This window comes from Podarcis liolepis (assembly GCF_965112155.1).
Source record: "Podarcis liolepis genome assembly, chromosome: 15".
NCBI lineage: Eukaryota > Metazoa > Chordata > Lepidosauria > Squamata > Lacertidae > Podarcis > Podarcis liolepis.
Genome location: NC_139566.1, coordinates 46,190,296 through 46,209,449, shown reverse-complemented (window position 1 = coordinate 46,209,449; position 19,154 = coordinate 46,190,296). Strand labels below are relative to the sequence as shown.

The following is a 19,154-nucleotide window of genomic DNA, read 5'->3' as shown; positions in this document are numbered from 1 at the left end:
GCTCTTAGATGGAAGGGGAATAACAAGGCCTCCAACCCATTTTTTCCCCAAAGCACATTATGCTTTTACTTAATTTTTTAGTAAGCATTGTAAAGTTTATATGGAGGGCATTAGCCCTGACAACAATTGACAACAAACAAATGAATCTTTTAAGGGGAATTAGTGCCTGGTTGGTTATAGCCTAGACTTTAGTGGACATTTGGTTATGCATTTTATGGGGTAGGTCAGTCTATGATTAACATGGAGTTTCCTTCCAGTTCTCTGTGGCGTGAATTTTTACGAGCCGGAAGGATACATAGACTCAACCGACTACCCACCTCTGCCGTGGAACCGTTTCCTGGAATGCACCTACAATGTGACTGTCTACACTGGATATGGGGTGGAACTGCAGGTAGGCATGCAAGAGGGAGGCAGCCCAGCCCTAGCCTACATCAGGGTGTGGGTGTGAGTGTGCGAGCCCCCACCTGACTAGGCTAACCTGGACCCAAATGTCAAAGCTGGTCTGCGCTCAGTTTGAGCTGGAGCCCTCAAGTCTTGCTTTCTGTGTAAGCTCTGAACCATGCAAAGCAGCAATGCTTAAGCAGAGTGCCTCTGATCATGTGCAGAGTGCCTTTCCTTTATCACCACCATTGTTGAAATTAATTTTGGAAAACTAACATGTAATATATATCTAAACAGTGTACATACATCGTAAAAAATACCCATTGTGCCTGGTTAGTAGGGGCAGTTGGAGCAGATGCACAGGAAAAAATGCAGAGGGGAGGGAGGAATAGCCGAGTGGTACAGCACCTGCTTAGAGTGCAGAAGGTCCCAGATTCAATCCCCAGCATCTTCAGGTACAAGTAGGGATGCAGTTCTGCCAGACTGAAACCCTGGAGAGCAGCTGCTAGTCAGTGTGGGCAATACTGAGCTACATGGAATGTAGGACGCTGCCATCTACTGAGTGTGACCCTCGGTGCATCTCGCTCTGTCTCGTCTTTGTGGACTGACAGGGTCTCTCAAGGGTCAGGCAGAGAGTGTCTCCCAGCGTTCTCTGGAGATGCTGCTGCCATTGGGGATTGGACTTGTTTTATTTATTTCATTTTTATTTCTTAAAAATTATACACTGCTAGATTGCTTAAAAAAGCAGTTTACTAAAAAGATAGTAATAAAACGATTCCTAAGAAGAATTAATAACAACAATGTAAGACTTTTGAAAAATTAAAATAACAATAAACTAAAACATATTAAAACTTGTGTCAGCGTTCTAAACATGTGGGTAGGCTTGTCTAAACAAAAATGCTCTTAGCAGGCATTGAAAGAGTGCCGTGAATGATCAGACATGTCCAAAGTTGACATGCCACACTAAAATATTAAATTCTTACAAATGTAAAACGGGGATTATGCAGCCTTTGTAACACTTCTGCTGTTTGAAGCATTCAAACAGGCATCGTATATGGGGTGAGGTGATCTCGCAGGTAAACTGGTCCCAAGTTCTTAAGGGCATTGTATATTAATGGCAGGGACGCGGGTGGCGCTGTGGGTTAAACCACAGAGCCTAGGGCTTGCCAATCAGAAGGTTGGAGGTTCGAATCCCCACGACGGGGTGAGCTCCCGTTGCTTGGTCCCTGCTCCTGCCAACCTAGCTGCTCGAAAGCACGTCAAAGTGCAGGTAGATAAATAGGTACCGCTCTGGCGGGAAGGTAAACAGCGTTTCTGTGTGCTGTTCTGGTTCGCCAGAAGCAGCTTAGTCATGCTGGCCACATGACCCGGAAACTGTCTGTGGACAAACGCCAGCTCCCTCGGCCTATAGAGCGAGATGAGGGCGCAACCCCAGAGTTGGTCACGACTGGACCTAATGTTCAGGGGTCCCTTTACCTTTATATTAAGGACAGACTCTCCAAGTGTCCCTGTTTTCCAGGGACAGTCCCAGATTTACAGAAGCCGTCCCAGTTTCTGATTTGATCCTGGAGGCATCTGAAGGCAGCCCTGTATAGTTTTATTATGTTTTTATATATGTTAGAAGCCGCCCAGAGTGGCTGGGGCCTCTCAGTCAGATGGGAGGGATATATATATATACATATATAATTACAGACTAGGACAGCCCTATTTTCATCAGACAAATTTTGGAGGACATGTAATGGTAACACCCTGAACTTGGCCTGGCAGCAGATGGGCAACCAGCACAGGTCTCTGAGCACAGAGGTTCTGTGATTCCGTTACTCTACAAAGGGGGTCTGGCAATACGCCAGTCCTCTTTAGCCAAATAAAGACAGCAGAGTTCATATTTATTGCAGGCTGCAGCAAAAATAACCGATCCAGAGGAATTCTCCAAATTCTAGATCTTGAATTCAAATTTCAAGACACTTTTATAATATTTACATGTGTGATCACCTTGTGCACAATCCTTTTCAGCAATATGATTGGATAACAGAATGCATGGACAGCTTGTGGACCCCTAAAACAAATTTCATTGGTCAGAACAGCCTGCCCCTAATTACTATGGCTACAGGTATCTTTAAGCAAAGTTTACACAAAATATTGCTTTTCTGCTATCTGCTATATGAAGACTTGTCTGGGTGAGGAGAATCTACTGTTACTCATCATTGAAGATTCCCCAGTATTTCTTCTCCTCAAGGTTAGCTTGCTCTTCTCTGCTTTGAAAGCTGATAAGAAAGGCCTACAATGGGTGCAATGCCAGCAAAATACAGATACCTTGTGGCTGTGGCTGTGAGAACATGTTTATGCAGATTCAGCACTTAGCAGGCAGAGGTCAATCGTGTATCAGGAATGTACTCTGGGACAGAGGTGTGAACATTGGTGTGCATGTCGTAGGCCATGACATCCACCTGGGTCCCAGGTCATGACATCCACGTATCAATTCCACAAACTTCCAGGGTGCCCTCAGCACTGGCAGATGAGGGCATCTATGGAAGGCAGCTGGAAGGACTTCTGCAACAACCTCAGGGGTGGACTCTGTGTCAGCATTTGCTCTGGGAGAGGGACACCAGAGCTGGAGATGGAGACAGGAGCCCCAGCGAATGAGGCTGGGGTGGTGCAGTGGATTGCACAGCCAGAGCAGAGCAACATCTGGTGGAGTTTAGTAGTGAGAATTTCCCAGCGATTACAGGGGTCACCCTTATCGTATCCCTCCAGCTTAAAGGATAAAAAGAAAGGAAGGGAAGGGAAACACTAAGCCGATCCTAGCAGAGGCAGGCAAGATAAATTTGCTTCCATGAGGTAGGCAGGTGGCCGCTGTCAGAGGGAGGCAGGGGCGTGGCTCTCTCAAAAGGGTCCCCACCTGACCCCGACCCCACATCTATCTTGCTTTGGCAGAAGCAAACACTCAAGGCAAGAGGCATCTGCAAAATGCAAACCGGGTTTCTTTGATTTCTTTCACACCGTTGTGAGTGACAGCATCACAAAGAGTATCCCTTGGGCTGAGCTAGACTGACCACTAGGAAAGGGATGGAAAATAAAATGCCAATAAAATCATGCCATTATACAAATCTATGGTGTGATTCTGGCTGCCAATCTCAAAAGGGATTTTGCAGAGTTGGAAAAGGCTCAGAAGAGAAAGGGGGACCAAAGCGATCCAGGGTGCTCAGTGACTGCCCTATGAGGAATGCTTGCAGCATTTGGGACTTTTAGAGAAAAGGGGAGAGATTTATAAAATTGTGCGTGGCACAGAGAAAGTGAATAGAGAAAATATTTTCTCTCTCTCTCCTGACACCAGAACTCATGGAAAGCCAGGGAAGTGGAATGTTGGAAGATTCAGGGGGAAGGACTTCCTCACACAGCACCCAGTTAAACTATGGAACCAGTAATGGTTCCCTAGGCAGTAATGGACACCAGTCAAAATGACTTCAGAAGATGATAAAGAGGAGTACTATTATGTTGGGAGGAGGGCAGGAAAATGCAGTCTGACTTATTTACTCTGATTCTTTGTAGTAAATCAGCAGCAGGTGGTTGGGGCTAGATGACCTTTGAGGTTCCTTCTAAGTTTGTGATTTGTAGGATTTGAATAGTTTTGCAAACCAGGTGGTGAACCCAGAACTGGAGGAGGAAGTTGTGCAGGAGACCTTCCTGGTGGGTTGTGTCTGTCCCTCTTGGGTATTATTACTCAGACATTTTCAAGGCCCTGTGCTTTGCAGCCTCCTCTCCCAAATCACCATGCTATCTGCAAATGGCCATGTTGCAAAACAATTTGAGCTGGGAAAGTATCAGCCGCACATTTTTGTAAGCCACTTCCATGCTTTTGAATAACTATTTCATTGGGAGATGAGTTTCCTGTCTGAAGCAGCCAATTATTGCAAGCAAAAAGGGATTTCACGCAGGCTGGCTGACCCCTCCTCTCAACTCTCTGTTACAAAAGGGAGGCTCCACCACCTCAGGGGAGTTAAAATTGCTGTACATTCTGCCTTTTATCTTCTTAGTTACAGACTAACCCGAAACAGAATTTTCTTTAAACACTTTGAGCTTCAGAGAGACCCTTCAGAGGTATGAGGAGCTAGGCTCTCACCAGTATTAAACTGTGTGTGTTGGTGGGGCAAGAAAGTGCCATCTCTCAGGGATGCCGGGGAGCTCACCTCCATTACAATGCTCATAATGGATAGTTCAGCAAAGATGTCAGCTCAGTTGTGGAAAAGGGGGTTCCAGGCCAAGGGGCAGTTAGGAGAACGACGGAGAGCAGAAGGAGACGATGCAAAGCTCCAGGGAAGCAGCATTTGAAGTATACTCACCTCGCCTCCAAAGGCATCTTGGAGGAATCCACATTTTGCAACATTATGCTATGAGAGGGCAAAGTGGATTCAGAAATGGTTCAGAAAAAGGCCTCCCAAATTATTAAGGGGGTGGAGCAAGTTCCCTATGAGGAAGGACTGGCCACTGCGAGGACAGGATGCTGGATGTGACGGGCCTTTGTCCAGAAGAGCTTTTCTTAGGTTCTCATGGGGAAACGCTCAGCCGACAGGGGGGAGGCAACTCTCATCCCCGGGTTTTAAAATATGTTAGTGTACTGACAGACCAGCAGGGTGGGTGACCCACCTCTCTGCTGGGAAGATTAAGGAATCCCAGAAACACCTACAACAATAAAATTGAGGTTGGCACACACACATAAACTTATCAGCCTGCAAGATTGCCTTGCCTCATAAAAGCCTCTCGACTTCTCAGATAGGCGGAACTGGCATGGTTTTCAGGGGCCACATAGTACCTGGTCTGCAACTGCAAGAATCAATTATGAATGTGGCAACACCCATACTTGGGAACTCCCTGCCTCTTGAGACCAGGCAGGCTCCTTCACTGTGTTCTTTCCAGCACCTGCTATGAACATGTTTGTTTCAACAAGCCTACCCAACTATCTAGCATCCTGGTGTGTGGATCCTTAGTATATAGCTGGTTTGAATTTTTTGAATGTTTCAGTCCTTCAGCAAACCTCTAGGCAACCTAAGGCTCGGGACCCAGATGCAGCCCAAATGCCTTCTCAATCCAGCCCACGGATGGTCCAGGAATCAGCGTGTTTTTACATGAGTAGAATGTGTCCTTTTATTTAAAATGCATCTCTGGGTTATTTGTGGGGCATAGGAATTCGTTCATTCCCCCCCCCTCAAAATATAGTCCAGCCCACCACATGGTCTTAGGGACAGTGGACCAGCCCACGGCTGGAAAAGGTTGCTGACCTCTGCTCTAGGGGGCTTATTGACTCCAGTGCAATTCAGAGGCAGCTCAGTGCAGTTCCCCTTGGTCACCAAAGGGTTACTGCAAAGCTTCTTGTCCATCCCCGTCCTGTTTCAATAGAGACCCTTCCCTGCTTTAGAAGTCAGCACAGGCGATGACTTCCGGCAAGGCAGCATGGCGGCTGCAACAGCAGAAAAGAGCTCCTGAAGCCAGCCAGAGTAAAAGGCTCTGTCTGGCCGACTCCCGGGCTCCCAGGACTGCTGCCGCCAGCACCGCCAGCGGAGAGGAATCGGGGTGCCCGGGTATCTAACAAAGGAGCCAAAACACACCCCCCCCCCACGACTGAGATTGAGCCGGAAAGGCACCCGACCACCCCCCCCCAACAGCGGAGAGGAGCTCCAAAACCAGGAGGACAGTGGAGCTAACGCAAAGAGGGAGATAGAAAGGGGGATAGAGGAAGAAAAAGAAAGAAAAAGGAGCCCCAAACTTACCACTGCTGCCCCCATCTCTGCCGAGGAGAAAGCAGAGGAGAGGTAGGTGAGCACGGGAAGGCAAAAAAGGCTCCGGAAAACAACAACAACAACACGTGGCTGAACCCGGACCGGGAGCTCCAAGCGGCAAGGAAAACACAGAGAAGCGCAAAACAAAGGAGAAACTACCTTTTTTTTTTCCTTCCTTTTTTTTCCAACCCCTTTTTTTTAACCCCTTCCTCCCCCTCCCTCCCCCTTAATATATATATATATATATATATATATATATATATATATATATATATATATATATATATAATCCCTCCCCCCCATATACCTACTTTTATCACTTTTCTTTTTAAAAGAGGGGCCACTGCTGTGCTGCTGCAGCCACCCTTTATTTGAATCTTTACCGCTGATATTACTGTACTATCTCTCCTCTCTCTTTCAACTCTCTTTTTGTCTCTCCCTCTCTCTTCTCTTTTACTCCAATCTCCCCTCTCCCCCCCCCGCCTCCCCCTTCTTCTTTCTTTCTTCTTCTTCTTCTTCCCTTTTTTCTCCCTCCACCCTTTACATATAGCCTATTTGTCTGTCTCTGTTCCTGAGCGCACTCCCAACCCCAACTTCCACCTTAACTGGACCCCAATACCGCTTTTGGGCATATACAACCCCCTCCTAACACATATTTCCCCTGGCCCCACCCCTCTAATCTCTTGCATCTCTACCTGCTAACCCCCCTCCCTTTATATGAACTGTCTGTCCGTTAGTCTACCCATCTCTGCTTACCTGCCCCCCCCCCCACCTCGGCGGCACCGCTGAGGCATCTACAGAAGCCCTAGAGAAGTTCTTAAAACACAGGCTAGAAGTGACACAAATGACCACCTAATCCATACGCTCTGTAGAAGCCACCAACCAACAAAGCCTGATCATCAACCCAACAATACCCAGGAATCACCACTGCCACAGCTCCTAACCACCACACGCCCTACCCCAAGAGGACGCCAAGCCAACCTCAAACCAATACCATCAGGGAGACCGAGATGACACCAACCAGGGAGATGGCAAACAATGCTAAGACGGTAACTCCCCTTCAAGATGATGACCACCCAATAACGAAACGAGATCTGAGGGAAATGGAAGCAAGATTAGAAGCACGATTAGAAGAAACACTGAAGGCATCAACAATCTAACCTCCAAAGTGGAAGCTCTAGAGAACAAGAACCAAATGCAAGAAAGAATAATAGAGCAATACCGGGAGGAGAACACACGTGTGAACAAGAAACTGGACGAACTGGTAAACCAAATGGAAGCAGAACACAGAGAGATGAAAATTAAGCAAGCCGACCTTGAAGACCGCAATAGACGTTGTAACATCCGCTTCCGCAACTTTCCCGAAAAAACAGAGGAGAAAAGCCCAGCAGACCTAATTATACGCTGGCTGAAAAACACAATCCCAAGCCTGAAACTTGAGGCAGATGACTTGGAGAGGGCTCACAGAGCCCTAAAACCTATGCCAAAGCCCAGCGCCCCCCCCCCAAGAGACATCGTTGTATGCTTCACACGCTACAAAAAGAAGGAAGAGGTATGGCACCACCTCAAAAACTCAACCAACCTTCGATATGGAGAAACCCCTATTCTGGCCTTACAGGACCTATCTCAGGATACCCTAAACCGGAGGAAAAGCCTGCGCCCATGCACCCAGCGTCTCCAACAAGCAGGGATCAAATACCGATGGGGCTTCCCCTTCCGCCTCATTGTAACAACCAATACAACGCAACACATGGCTACCAACATACCTGAGGCCCTGCAACTACTAAAGAATCTTGAACTCGACCTCCCACCGGAATGGCAACCGACAAACCCACCAAGTGACAGCCCCAACCACGAGGAAACAACAGCAAACAACTGGACAACGGTACAGAAGAAAAAGAAACAACAGAAGCGGCACAACAACGCAAACCAATACAGGCAAGCATCATGCTCAGAACCGTCCCGCCAGCCATACAACACAAGAAACCAGACCAAGATTAACCAAACCAATTCATCGCAGATGGACAACCCTACAACAACAACAACCCCAGCTGAATGAAGCAACCAGGAAAAACCACAAACTGAAGGACTGGTGATTCCCCCCCCTTTCCCCCCCTCCCCCCCAAACATAGATTTAGTTAACACCATCAACATCCCCCCCCAGCCCCGCACCCCCACAGGAATCCCCACCCCAACACCAGTCCAGACGACCTCAACCACATTCCCCATCACCCACACCTTCAACACCCCCATACTCCATACTAGGGAAAAACAACTCCTCCAACCTTAATAACACAACCCACAATCAGGCTAAAATCTGATACCCAACCAGCACTATGGTGGCACCAGAGCATACCAGCACCCACATCCCCACCCCAACACACCAACAATGTTGCTCATAACATTGGCAACATTGTTTATGAACCTTATACTTGACAGCGACGTTACAAAGTCACTTCACACTGTCTCACTGACCACCCCCTATCGCGAACAACAGGGGGGATGGCCTGTCCTTGATCACAGCCTTCCACACCAGCTGAGACCTAGGACCAACTGGCTAAATGCCAGATGGCCCAAAATACCTCAAACAAACACCTATATGACTACATATAGGAAACTCTCTACAACTTACCCCCTACTCTTTAACCCAAATCTTACTCTAATCCCATTAGCCCCCCACCCACCACACCCTAGGTCAGTGCAACCCCACTGGTACTTTAAACAACACGAAGAGAGAGACACAAGACAACCTGAATGGGTTGGCAGGGAATCGCCCCACATAATAGATAAGCAAGATGGCTAACCTAAAAGCAATTACATTAAACGTGAGGGGGCTGGGAAACCCCATCAAAAGAAAACGCATCACCTCATACATAAACACCATGAAACCACACATCACCTTCCTACAAGAAATACACAACCCACCCAAAGGCAGCAAACTCCTGAGTGACCCCCTCTTCAGTCAACAGTGGGTCGCACAAGGCTCAGGGAAAGCTCGTGGGGTAGCCATAATACTCAGTAGAGACCTGAACTTCACTGCCACAACAGTCCTCAAGGACAAAAAAGGCATATTCATTTTCGCTAAAGGGACACTAGATGGCAAAATCAAACTGACAATCGGCTCCATATATGCCCTAAACACGAAACAATTAGAATTCTTCCAGAAGACACTAAACAAATTCCTCTCCTTCTCTGAAGGGGAAGCAATCCTAGGAGGGGACCTCAATCTGAATATGAAAGGTATATCGCTGAAAGATATCCACCCCACAACCCCATGGGCAACCTTCCTCCGAAGTAAACCCCCAACAACCAGGAACTCTTACAAGTTACTAAAAATGCTAAAAAACAGGGGTCTCTACGACATTTGGGGTGAGCAAAACCCGGGAGACATCAGCCATACATTCCAATCGGGACGCCATGATACAGTTGTCCAGACTGGACAGCATTCTACTCACACAGGGCCTGATCCCCTCAGTGGAATCAACAAACATAGGTAACATTAAAATCACAGACCACGCCCCAGTAGAAGTCATTGTGAAAATAGGAGAAGGAACACAAACCACCCCATCATGGTCCTTCAGTCCCATCCTAACTACAAACAAACAAATTAGAGAGAGTCTCACAAAAACCCTCCAAAACTACTTCAACGAAAACGATGTAAACAATATAACAACCCCCCTCCTATGGGACGCAATGAAAGCGGTCACCAGAGGAGCTTGCATAAAAGAGAAAACATTCCTTAAAAAACAAACCTCCTCAAAAATTAGCAAAACAGAACAAGACATCACAGCCCTCTCATCACGCTACAAACAAACAGGATCTAAAAAACTCCTCAAACTTATAGAACAAAAAAGGAGAGAACTAGACTCCCTAGAAATTAACAAAACAATGATCAACATTCTATACTCTAAATAACGTTTCTACGAATATGGAGGGAAAAACTCCAGATTACTAGCAAATAGATGTAGGAAAAAAGCACTCAAAACAAGAATACACTACATCACCAAAAAAGACGGCAACATAACATTCTCCCCAGAAGAAATAACCTCAGAATTTGCAGAATTCTACTCCAACCTATACACCTCCCATAACCCACCAGAGAAGGAAATCAGAACATTTCTAGCAGGACTGAACATACCTACCCTAACTGATGAGGAACAGGAATTCATGGACAGCCCTATCACCCCAGAGGAAATAGATGCGGTCCTCAAAAACCTGAAACCACACAAAGCCCCAGGCCCAGACGGCTTCACAGCAGAATTCTATAAGAAATTCAAAGAACCCTTGATGCCCTACATGACCCGCCTATTCAACGACATCATAAAAGGGGGCCCCATCCCCAAAACCTGGACCCACTCCAGAATAGTCTCCATCCCAAAACCACTAAAAGATAGCCTCAAAGTAGAATCATACCGCCCAATCTCATTAATAAACCAAGACTACAAGATATTCACATCAATCTTGGCCAACCGCCTAAAAATCTTCCTACACAAGTTAATAGCCCCAGACCAGACTGGCTTTGTCCCTGGCCGCAATATAACAGACCCCATCAGGAAACTACTGAACCTGATCGAACACAGCAAGGCAACCAAACTCCCATTGACAATTATGTCCCTAGACATCCTCAAAGCCTTTGATTGCTTGGAATGGAAATACATACTAGCAGTACTAACATGAAATTTGGCCCCAACTTCCTACAAATCCTCAAACAAATATACTCCCAAGCCTCAGCAAAATGCAGAACTAACAATATGGATTCTAACACTATAGCTATCCAAAGAGGCACGAAACAAGGATGCCCACTGTCTCCCTTCTTATTTATCCTGGCTCTGGAACCCCTAGCAATCTGAATCCGAGCAGCCACAGACATCAAGGGAGTGGAAATAAAAGGCAGAACCTATAAATTAGGGCTCTTTGCAGATGACCTAATGGTCACAACACCAGACCCCATAAGCACAGCAACCTCCCTAATCAGAGAACTCAACACATTTGCAATGGTGTCGGGCCTACAGGTAAATTTTACAAAGTCAGAAGCTATGTGCTTCAACACCCCTCCTCACACCCAAAAAGAACTCACGAAGGTCACCAAAATAAAACTTTGCCACACCAAGTTCAGATACCTAGGGGTACAAATAACCAGAAACCTCAATAAATTGTACCTCCACAACTACAAGCCCCTGTGGCGACAAATTAACAAAGACCTAAAGAGATGGAATAACATGAACTTCACTCTCTCAGACAAAATATCCATGATCAAAATGATCACACTCCCAAAACTAACCTACCTATTCCAAACCCTCCCAATCTGGATCCCCTCAACCCAACTTCGCAGTTGGCAGAGAAAACTACACTCTTTCATCTTCTCACATAAAAAACCAAGAATAAGCCCCAAATATCTGCACCTCCCCACCTCAGAAGGAGGATGGGGAATCCCCAACATAGAAGCATATTACAATGCCAACCAAATACGCCATATAATCCCATATATACTAGAAGATGAGACAAAACAATGGGTACACCTAGAGAGGGACACAATTGAAAACACCTGCACCACAACATATCCACTCCTCCCAAACAAACTAAAGAAAATTCCCACAACACTTAACAGGTACACACAGACCATGCTCAAAGCATGGAAAACACAAATAGGCAAACTATCCCCAACCCCATCCCCACTAATCCCCCTGGCATACCACCCATTATTCCACCATGCAGCACAAAACCTCAAGATAAAAACCTGGCGAACCAAAGGCTTATATCGCCTAATAGACATTTATAAAAATAACAAACCCTTGTCAACACAAGAAATACAAGACAAACTAGAAGACACCCAAATGCCCTGGTTAACACAACACCAACTACATGCCCTCTTAAACAACCCAACAGTAAAATCAGCAGCAACCAGGCCCCTGACAACCTTCGAAAACCTCCTCCTAATAACAAATGGAAACGGTAAAGGAACGATATCCGCAATATACAAAATACTACTCCAAAATCCCACAAATCCCCTAGATGCAATCAAAAAACAATGGGAGAATGACATAGGCTATGAGATTAACCCCACTCAATGGACCAGAATGTGGTCTAAACCCCCCTTTAAATCCATATCAACGAAAAGAAAAGAACTCACACTGAAACTCACCTACAGGTGGTACCTAACACCAAGGAAACTAGCGCTAATACACCCAGGAACCTCACCAAAATGCTGGAGAGGGTGCACCTCCACAGGCACATACCTCCACATGTGGTGGGAGTGTCCCAAAATCCAACTATTCTGGACAACAGCCATACAAGAAATATGTAAAATAACTAAGCAAGTAATAGGCATCACCCCAGAATTGGCCCTACTAAACATCTTCCAAGACAACAATGCCCATTTACACCACAAAGAACTCATAACCCACCTGCTCTCAGCATCCAGAAACACCATAACCAGACACTGGAGAGACCTGTCAGGAGTAAGCATGGACCAATGGTACCAAATAGTATGGGAAACAGCCCTACTAGAAAAATTAACTAATAAACTGAAACTAACACGGGGACAAACAGAAGAAGACGCCTTCACCCCGGTATGGCTCCCCTTTATCACATACACAGCCCAACAGGACAGTGACAATAATCCACCAACAGCATACAAATCAATATGGCTAACCTGATCCAAAACACCCACCCACCTCACCCACACACGAAAACAAAGATCACCACAGCCAATCACAAACAAACAACCACACCCTAGGCCAACCCCAACCTCTCTCACCACCAAAGGAACACAAGTGAACAACACAAGCAACGCTGACACCAAACTCTACATACATTAAACATAATAGAAACACCGCCACACGACCCCACCTCTATCCATCTTCCCTCTCTCCACCCCCCCTTTCTTTTTTCTTTTTTATTTTCTTCTCCCCCTAATGCCTCAACAAATGAAACGGAATTGTAAAAATGTTACAGGGGGGGGGAATATATGAGGCACTACACTTCTGTAAAACAAGAAAATCCTGAATAAAATATATATTAAAAAAAGAAGAAGAAGAAGAAGAAGAAGTCAGCACAGGCAAGGCATTTCAGCAGCTTCAAGCACAGGCAATGTGGGAGGGGGGTCTTGGATAGTGAGGTTGGTGGGAAAATGGGAGTGTTCCAGTTGTAAAAGGAAGTCTCCATTTTCTTTTCCCAAGAGCTGGAGGAGCCAGGCAATGTGTCACAAAGGACATTCTGCCTTCTCCAAACCAAACTGTCACTGTTTTGTTTTCTTTCTGTACTGCTCCATCGCTGCCCCTTCCCTTAAAAAAAATAATCCCCTGCAGCTTCCGGGAGGCTTAAGAAGAGAGGTCCAGATTGAGCAACCTGCATTTCTGCAGGGCTGCTCAGCTGCTAACAGATGGCTCTGCTTTGACATCACCTCTCAAATTGTCTGGGGAAAGCTGTCAGTTTCTGGCTTGCTTCCTGGCAGAAGGACGGCTTTGAGCTGACTTCACAGTCGCTGTGGATCTGTCCACAAGCCTTGGATTTGCTGCAGGCTGACAAGGCAGCCTCTTCTCCTGGCCTTGCTCATGTCACATCTCATCACCTGGCAACCAGGAGACACACACACACACAAACACACTGGTGACAAGCTGGTGACAAAGCAGCATAAAGGATGTCCAATGCACGCCCAGCCCTGGTGGTTCTCTCCCCCTCTTTTACTCTTTTCAGGTTTCTGTTGAACATCTCTTCCTAACATGAAGCTTGGCTTGGTTCTTTCCTAGTGGGGAGTCCCCAGTACTGCTTGGGGTTTTTTAGAAAACAACAAATAGGGTGACTTTTAATGGATAATGTAATTTGTGAGTTTAGTCCCATCACACCAAAAAGCAGGTGAAATCATGCCAAAGTCATGTTTCAACTTGCCATTTCAAATCAGAACGGTGCTCGGCATCCAAACATCCTGAACCCCATCCTGAGTTGGTTGAGGGTATCTTGAGAGATGGGCAAATCTCTGCCAAAAAGGGGCAAAGTCTTGTTTCAGTCTCGATTCAAAATGGCAGTTGGCATCTAAACATCAGCAACAACTGCCACCCTCACCTCAGGAATCCTTGCGAGGCAGCTGAGCCTGTAGAGGACAGATGAAAAGACGCCCTTTCCAAAATATAGAGAAGGTTTTAGAAATTCCTATAAAGTGCTCTTCATCCACAAATAGATTTTCAGGGTGGTATACAAATGAACTTCAAAATTCCAAAAACCAACTATACAATGAAATTAAAAGGAATTAGACACATTCAATCAGCTAAAACAATACCATAATTACAACTGCCCAGGCAAATAGAAAGGCACCGTGTTGATGAAGGGGCTGGTCTAATTGACCCTTTGCCAATGTCCCTTTGGAGGGCATCCATCCCAAAGCTGGGAATGTCACTGCAAAAAAGATCCCCTCACTCTTTTGTACATAAAATCAGAGAGCTGGAAGGGACCCTGAGGATCATCTAGTCCAACCCCCTGCAAGGCAGGAATATGGAGCTGCCCTTTACGGGAATTGAACCTGCAACCTCAGCATTCTCAGCACCACTCTCTAAACAACTGAACTATGCAGCTGATGTGCTTTTCCCCAAGGAGAAACACAAAGAAGGAGCCATGACTATTGTAGTGAACAGGCAGATTGATTCAGGAAGAGGATGTTAATTCACGTATTTGGGCCCTGGGCTGTTACTTGTTTAGCACTTTAATATGTAATCATCAGCACTTTGAACTGTGCTTGGAAGTGAACCAGGAGCCCCTGTAGCTCCTTAGAATGGAAGTCACATGGGACACTTTGGGGAATCCTACTAAAATTCTGGCAAATGGGTTTTGTAGCAGTTGAAGCTTCTGGACTGTTCTCAACAGCAGCCTCATACAGAATGCATCATAACCGTGGTTCCCAAACTTTCTCAGAACACCACCCCCTTGGTTCCATGAACCCATCCCAGGGCCCTCCACCCTGCCCTATAAAAATACTATTCAGAACAAAAGTTTGCATGAGCCACTAAGAAAGGTCAGAACAAAATAACATTCAAAACAATTGAACATTTGTTCAAAATCCAATTAAAATTATTTAGTTTAATTAATTCAATGAAAACAATGAACAATGATGATACCAGCACACATGGGGAGGAGGAACTGGGGGTAAAAACATGTGCCTTAGTGAAACCTCATATTAAAGAAAATTGCTTTGTGTATACCTTGTGTATACAAATGTGTATACTAAAGGAAATGCACACACAAATACCTATGAATTGTCAGGTGGAGAAACTGAGAGGAACAAATTCATCCAGCCCCAGTTATTAAGCTATTTGTTTGAAAGGTTTATAGCCTATTATTCAATGATACCGTTACTTAAAAGTGGATGTTGTAAAAACAGCTAAATCAATAAAAACAGACAGCAAACCCATCAAGATATAAACAGAGATGGCACGGAAGGCTTCAAAACAATTAAAACCATTTTTTAAATTACTTAAAAAGGTAAAGGTAAAGGACCCCTGACAGTTAAGTCCAGTCGCAAATGACTCTGGGGTTGCGGTGCTCATCTCGCTTTACTGGCCGAGGGAGCCGACATTTGTCCACAGACAGTTTTTCCGGGTCATGTGGACAGCATGACTAAGCAGTGCACGGAAACGCTGTTTACCTTCCCGCCAGAGCACTACCTATTTATCTACTTGCACTTTGACGTGCTTTCGAACTGCTAGGTTGGCAGGAGTTGGGACCGAGCAACGGGAGCTCACCCCATCATGGAGATTTGAACCACTGACCTTCCGATCAGCAAGCCCTAGGCTCAGTGGTTTGGACCACAGTGCCACCCGCGTCCCTACAAAATTCAAATATGAAGGACAACTTTTCTAAAGTTTAGCATCCATTTAGTGAACCCATCATAGTAAAGGAATGAGATTGGCAGCTGTCGTCTCCTCATGGATTCCTTTGGGAAAACATTCTAAGAGAATATGTTTATGAAGGAAAATTGTATGGAATTAAAAGTCATTAATGTTTTTTAATACTGTACTCCTGCTGCCTCCTCTCTCCTCATGTCTGTCTATTCCATTCCTTTCCCTGTCTTGCTTTGATCTCTTCCCTTTCTCTTTCTTATTTATTGTTGCTGCTTTTTGTGCATTAGAAAATTAAAATTAGAACAAAATTACAAAAAAATACATCAGTGCCCAATGACATCTTGACTTGGTGCCATATGAGAGCAATGTCCCTGCCTGTTGTGCGTGAGGGGGAGCATTCTGCAGGTTGGGAGATACCCAAGGGATGAACCTTCCCTCAATCCTGGGCATCTCATGGCACTCTTTCTCCTTCCCTGGGACACAGGTGAAAAGCGTCAACCTCTCCGAGGGGGAAGTGCTGTCTATCCGAAGTATGGATGATGACCAGCTGATAGTCCTGGCCAATCAGACACTCCTGGTGGAGGGCCAAGTCATACGCAGCCCCACCAATACCATCTCAGTCTTCTTCCGCACCTTCCAAGACGACGTGATTGGGACTTTCCAGCTGCATTATCAAGGTACAGGGGCTTTTTGTTAGGGGCAGAACATCTTCCCTGTCCCAGGGGGGCTGCCAAGCTGAGGAGGAAGCCCTGGATTATGCAGCTACTGTGCATTTGGCGGCAGGGGGGGGTGTCACCAACCTTTTTGAACTATTAGAGCACATTTCACATTTTGAGAGGATGCTGAGGGCACCAGTCACGAAATGGCTGCCATGAGGGGGATGTTGCATAAAATCACAGTCTGCTGATTTTCCTCCCTTGGCTTACAAGGGGAAGTCAGATCTCTCCTACTGATCCCGATTGTGGAGATGCAGTTGTCAAACACACAAGAAGAGCCATGTTTTCACCAATGCCAACCCTAAAGCAAATTGTGGGCTGCCACCCTGTGCCTCCCCTTCATGGATCACTGCCTTGCCGTGGCGAAGGGGCTTATAGAATCATAGAATCATAGAGTTGGAAGAGACCACAAGGGCCATCGAGTCCAACCCCCTGCCAAGCAGGAAACACCATCAGAGCACTCCTGACATATGGTTGTCAAGCCTCTGCTTAAAGACCTCCAAAGTAGGAGACTCCACCACACTCCTTGGCAGCAAATTCCACTGTCAAACAGCTCTTACTGTCAGGAAGTTCTTCCTAATGTTTAGGTGGAATCTTCTTTCTTGTAGTTTGGATCCATTGCTCCGTGTCCGCTTCTCTGGAGCAGCAGAAAACAACCTTTCTCCCTCCTCTCCCTCTTTTATATATTTGAACATGGCTATCATATCACCCCTTAACCTCCTCTTCTCCAGGCTAAACATGCCCAGCTCCCTTAACCGTTCCTCATAAGGCATCGTTTCCAGGCCTTTGACCATTTTGGTTGCCCTCCTCTGGACACGTTCCAGTTTGTCAGTGTCCTTCTTGAATTGTGGTGCCCAGAACTGGACACAGTACTCCAGGTGAGGTCTGACCAGAGCAGAATACAGTGGCATTATTACTTCCCTTGATCTAGATGCTATACTCCTATTGATGCAGCCCAGAATTGCATTGGCTTTTTTAGCTGCCGCGTCACACTGTTGGCTCATGTCAAGTTTGTGGTCAACCAAGACTCCTAGATCCTTTTCACATGTACTGCTCTCAAGCCAGATGTCACCCATCTTGTATTTGTGCCTCTCATTTTTTTTTTGCCCAAGTGCAATACTTTACATTTCTCCCTGTTAAAATTCATCTTGAATAACTCAGAGAAGTTATGAGCTATGCCGTGCAGGGCACCCAAGATGAACAGGTCATAGTGGAGAATTTTGACCAAATGTGACCCACCTGGAGCAGGAACCGGCAAGCCACTCCAGTATCCCTGCCAAGAAAACCCTAGGACAAAGACAACAGGCATATAAAAGTTATGATGCTGGAAGATGAGCCCCTCATGTCGGAAGGCGTCCAACATGCTACTGAGGAAGAGTGGAGGACAAGTACAAGTAGATGGTCAAAGGCCTGGAAACGATGCCTTATGAGGAACGGCTAAGGGAACTGGGCATGTTTAGCCTGGAGAAGAGGAGGTTAAGGGGTGATATGATAGCCATGTTCAAATATATAAAAGGATGTCACATTGAGGAGGGAGAAAGGTTGTTTTCTGCTGCTCCAGAGAAGCGGACACGGAGCAATGGATCCAAACTACAAGAAAGAAGATTCCACCTAAATATTAGGAAGAACTTCCTGACAGTAAGAGCTGTTCGACAGTGGAATTTGCTGCCAAGGGGTGTGGTGGAGTCTCCTACTTTGGAGGTCTTTAAGCAGAGGCTTGACAACCATATGTCAGGAGTGCTCTGATGGTGTTTCCTGCTTGGCAGGGGGTTGGACTCGATGGCCCTTGTGGTCTCTTCCAACTCTATGATTCTATGATTCTAGATTCAGAGCTGATGAAGCAGCTGGGCCAAAGCCGAAAGGACGCTCAGTTGCGGATATGCCTGGAAGCGAAAGGAAAGTCCAATGCTGTAAAGAGATATGAAAGGAACATTTCGTACAAAGATTACGATAATAAAAAACAAAAGTGGAAAGGACCTAACAGAAGCAGAAGACATGAAGAAGAGGTGGCAAGGAGGAGTTATACCAGAAAGATATGGATGTCTCTTATATGCCAGGTAGTGTGGCTGCTGACCTTGAGCCAGACATCATGGAGAGTGAAGTCAAATGGGCCTTAGAAAGCAATGCTAATAGCAAGGCCAGTGGAAGTGATGATATTCCAGCTGAACTATTTAAAATTTTAAACGATGATGCTGTTAAGGTGCTACACTCAGTATGCCAGCAAGTTTGGAAAACTCAGCAGCGGCCAGAGGATTGGAGAAGATCAGTCTACACCCCAATCCCAAAGAAGGGCAGTGCCAAAGAATGCTCCAACTACTGCACAATTGCACTCATTTCACACGCTAGCAAAGTTATGCTTAAAATTCTACAAGGCAGGCTTAAGCAGTATGTGGACCGAGAACTCCCAGAAGTGCAAGCTGGATTTCGAAGGGGCAGAGGAACCAGAGACCAAA

The 19,154-nt window shown here is 45.9% G+C and overlaps 1 protein-coding gene across 2 annotated transcripts in view; it reads left to right on the top strand.

Moving 5' to 3' along the window:
* The window catches only part of SEZ6L (seizure related 6 homolog like), a 148,786-nt gene that overhangs the window by 83,084 nt on the left and 46,548 nt on the right, over positions 1-19,154 (top strand). For both annotated transcript variants that reach the window (XM_083476679.1, XM_083476678.1), the window contains 2 exons: positions 258-391; positions 16,470-16,662. In XM_083476679.1, the coding sequence (XP_083332805.1) occupies positions 258-391; positions 16,470-16,662 (327 nt within the window). The remainder of the gene's footprint in view (positions 1-257; positions 392-16,469; positions 16,663-19,154) is intronic.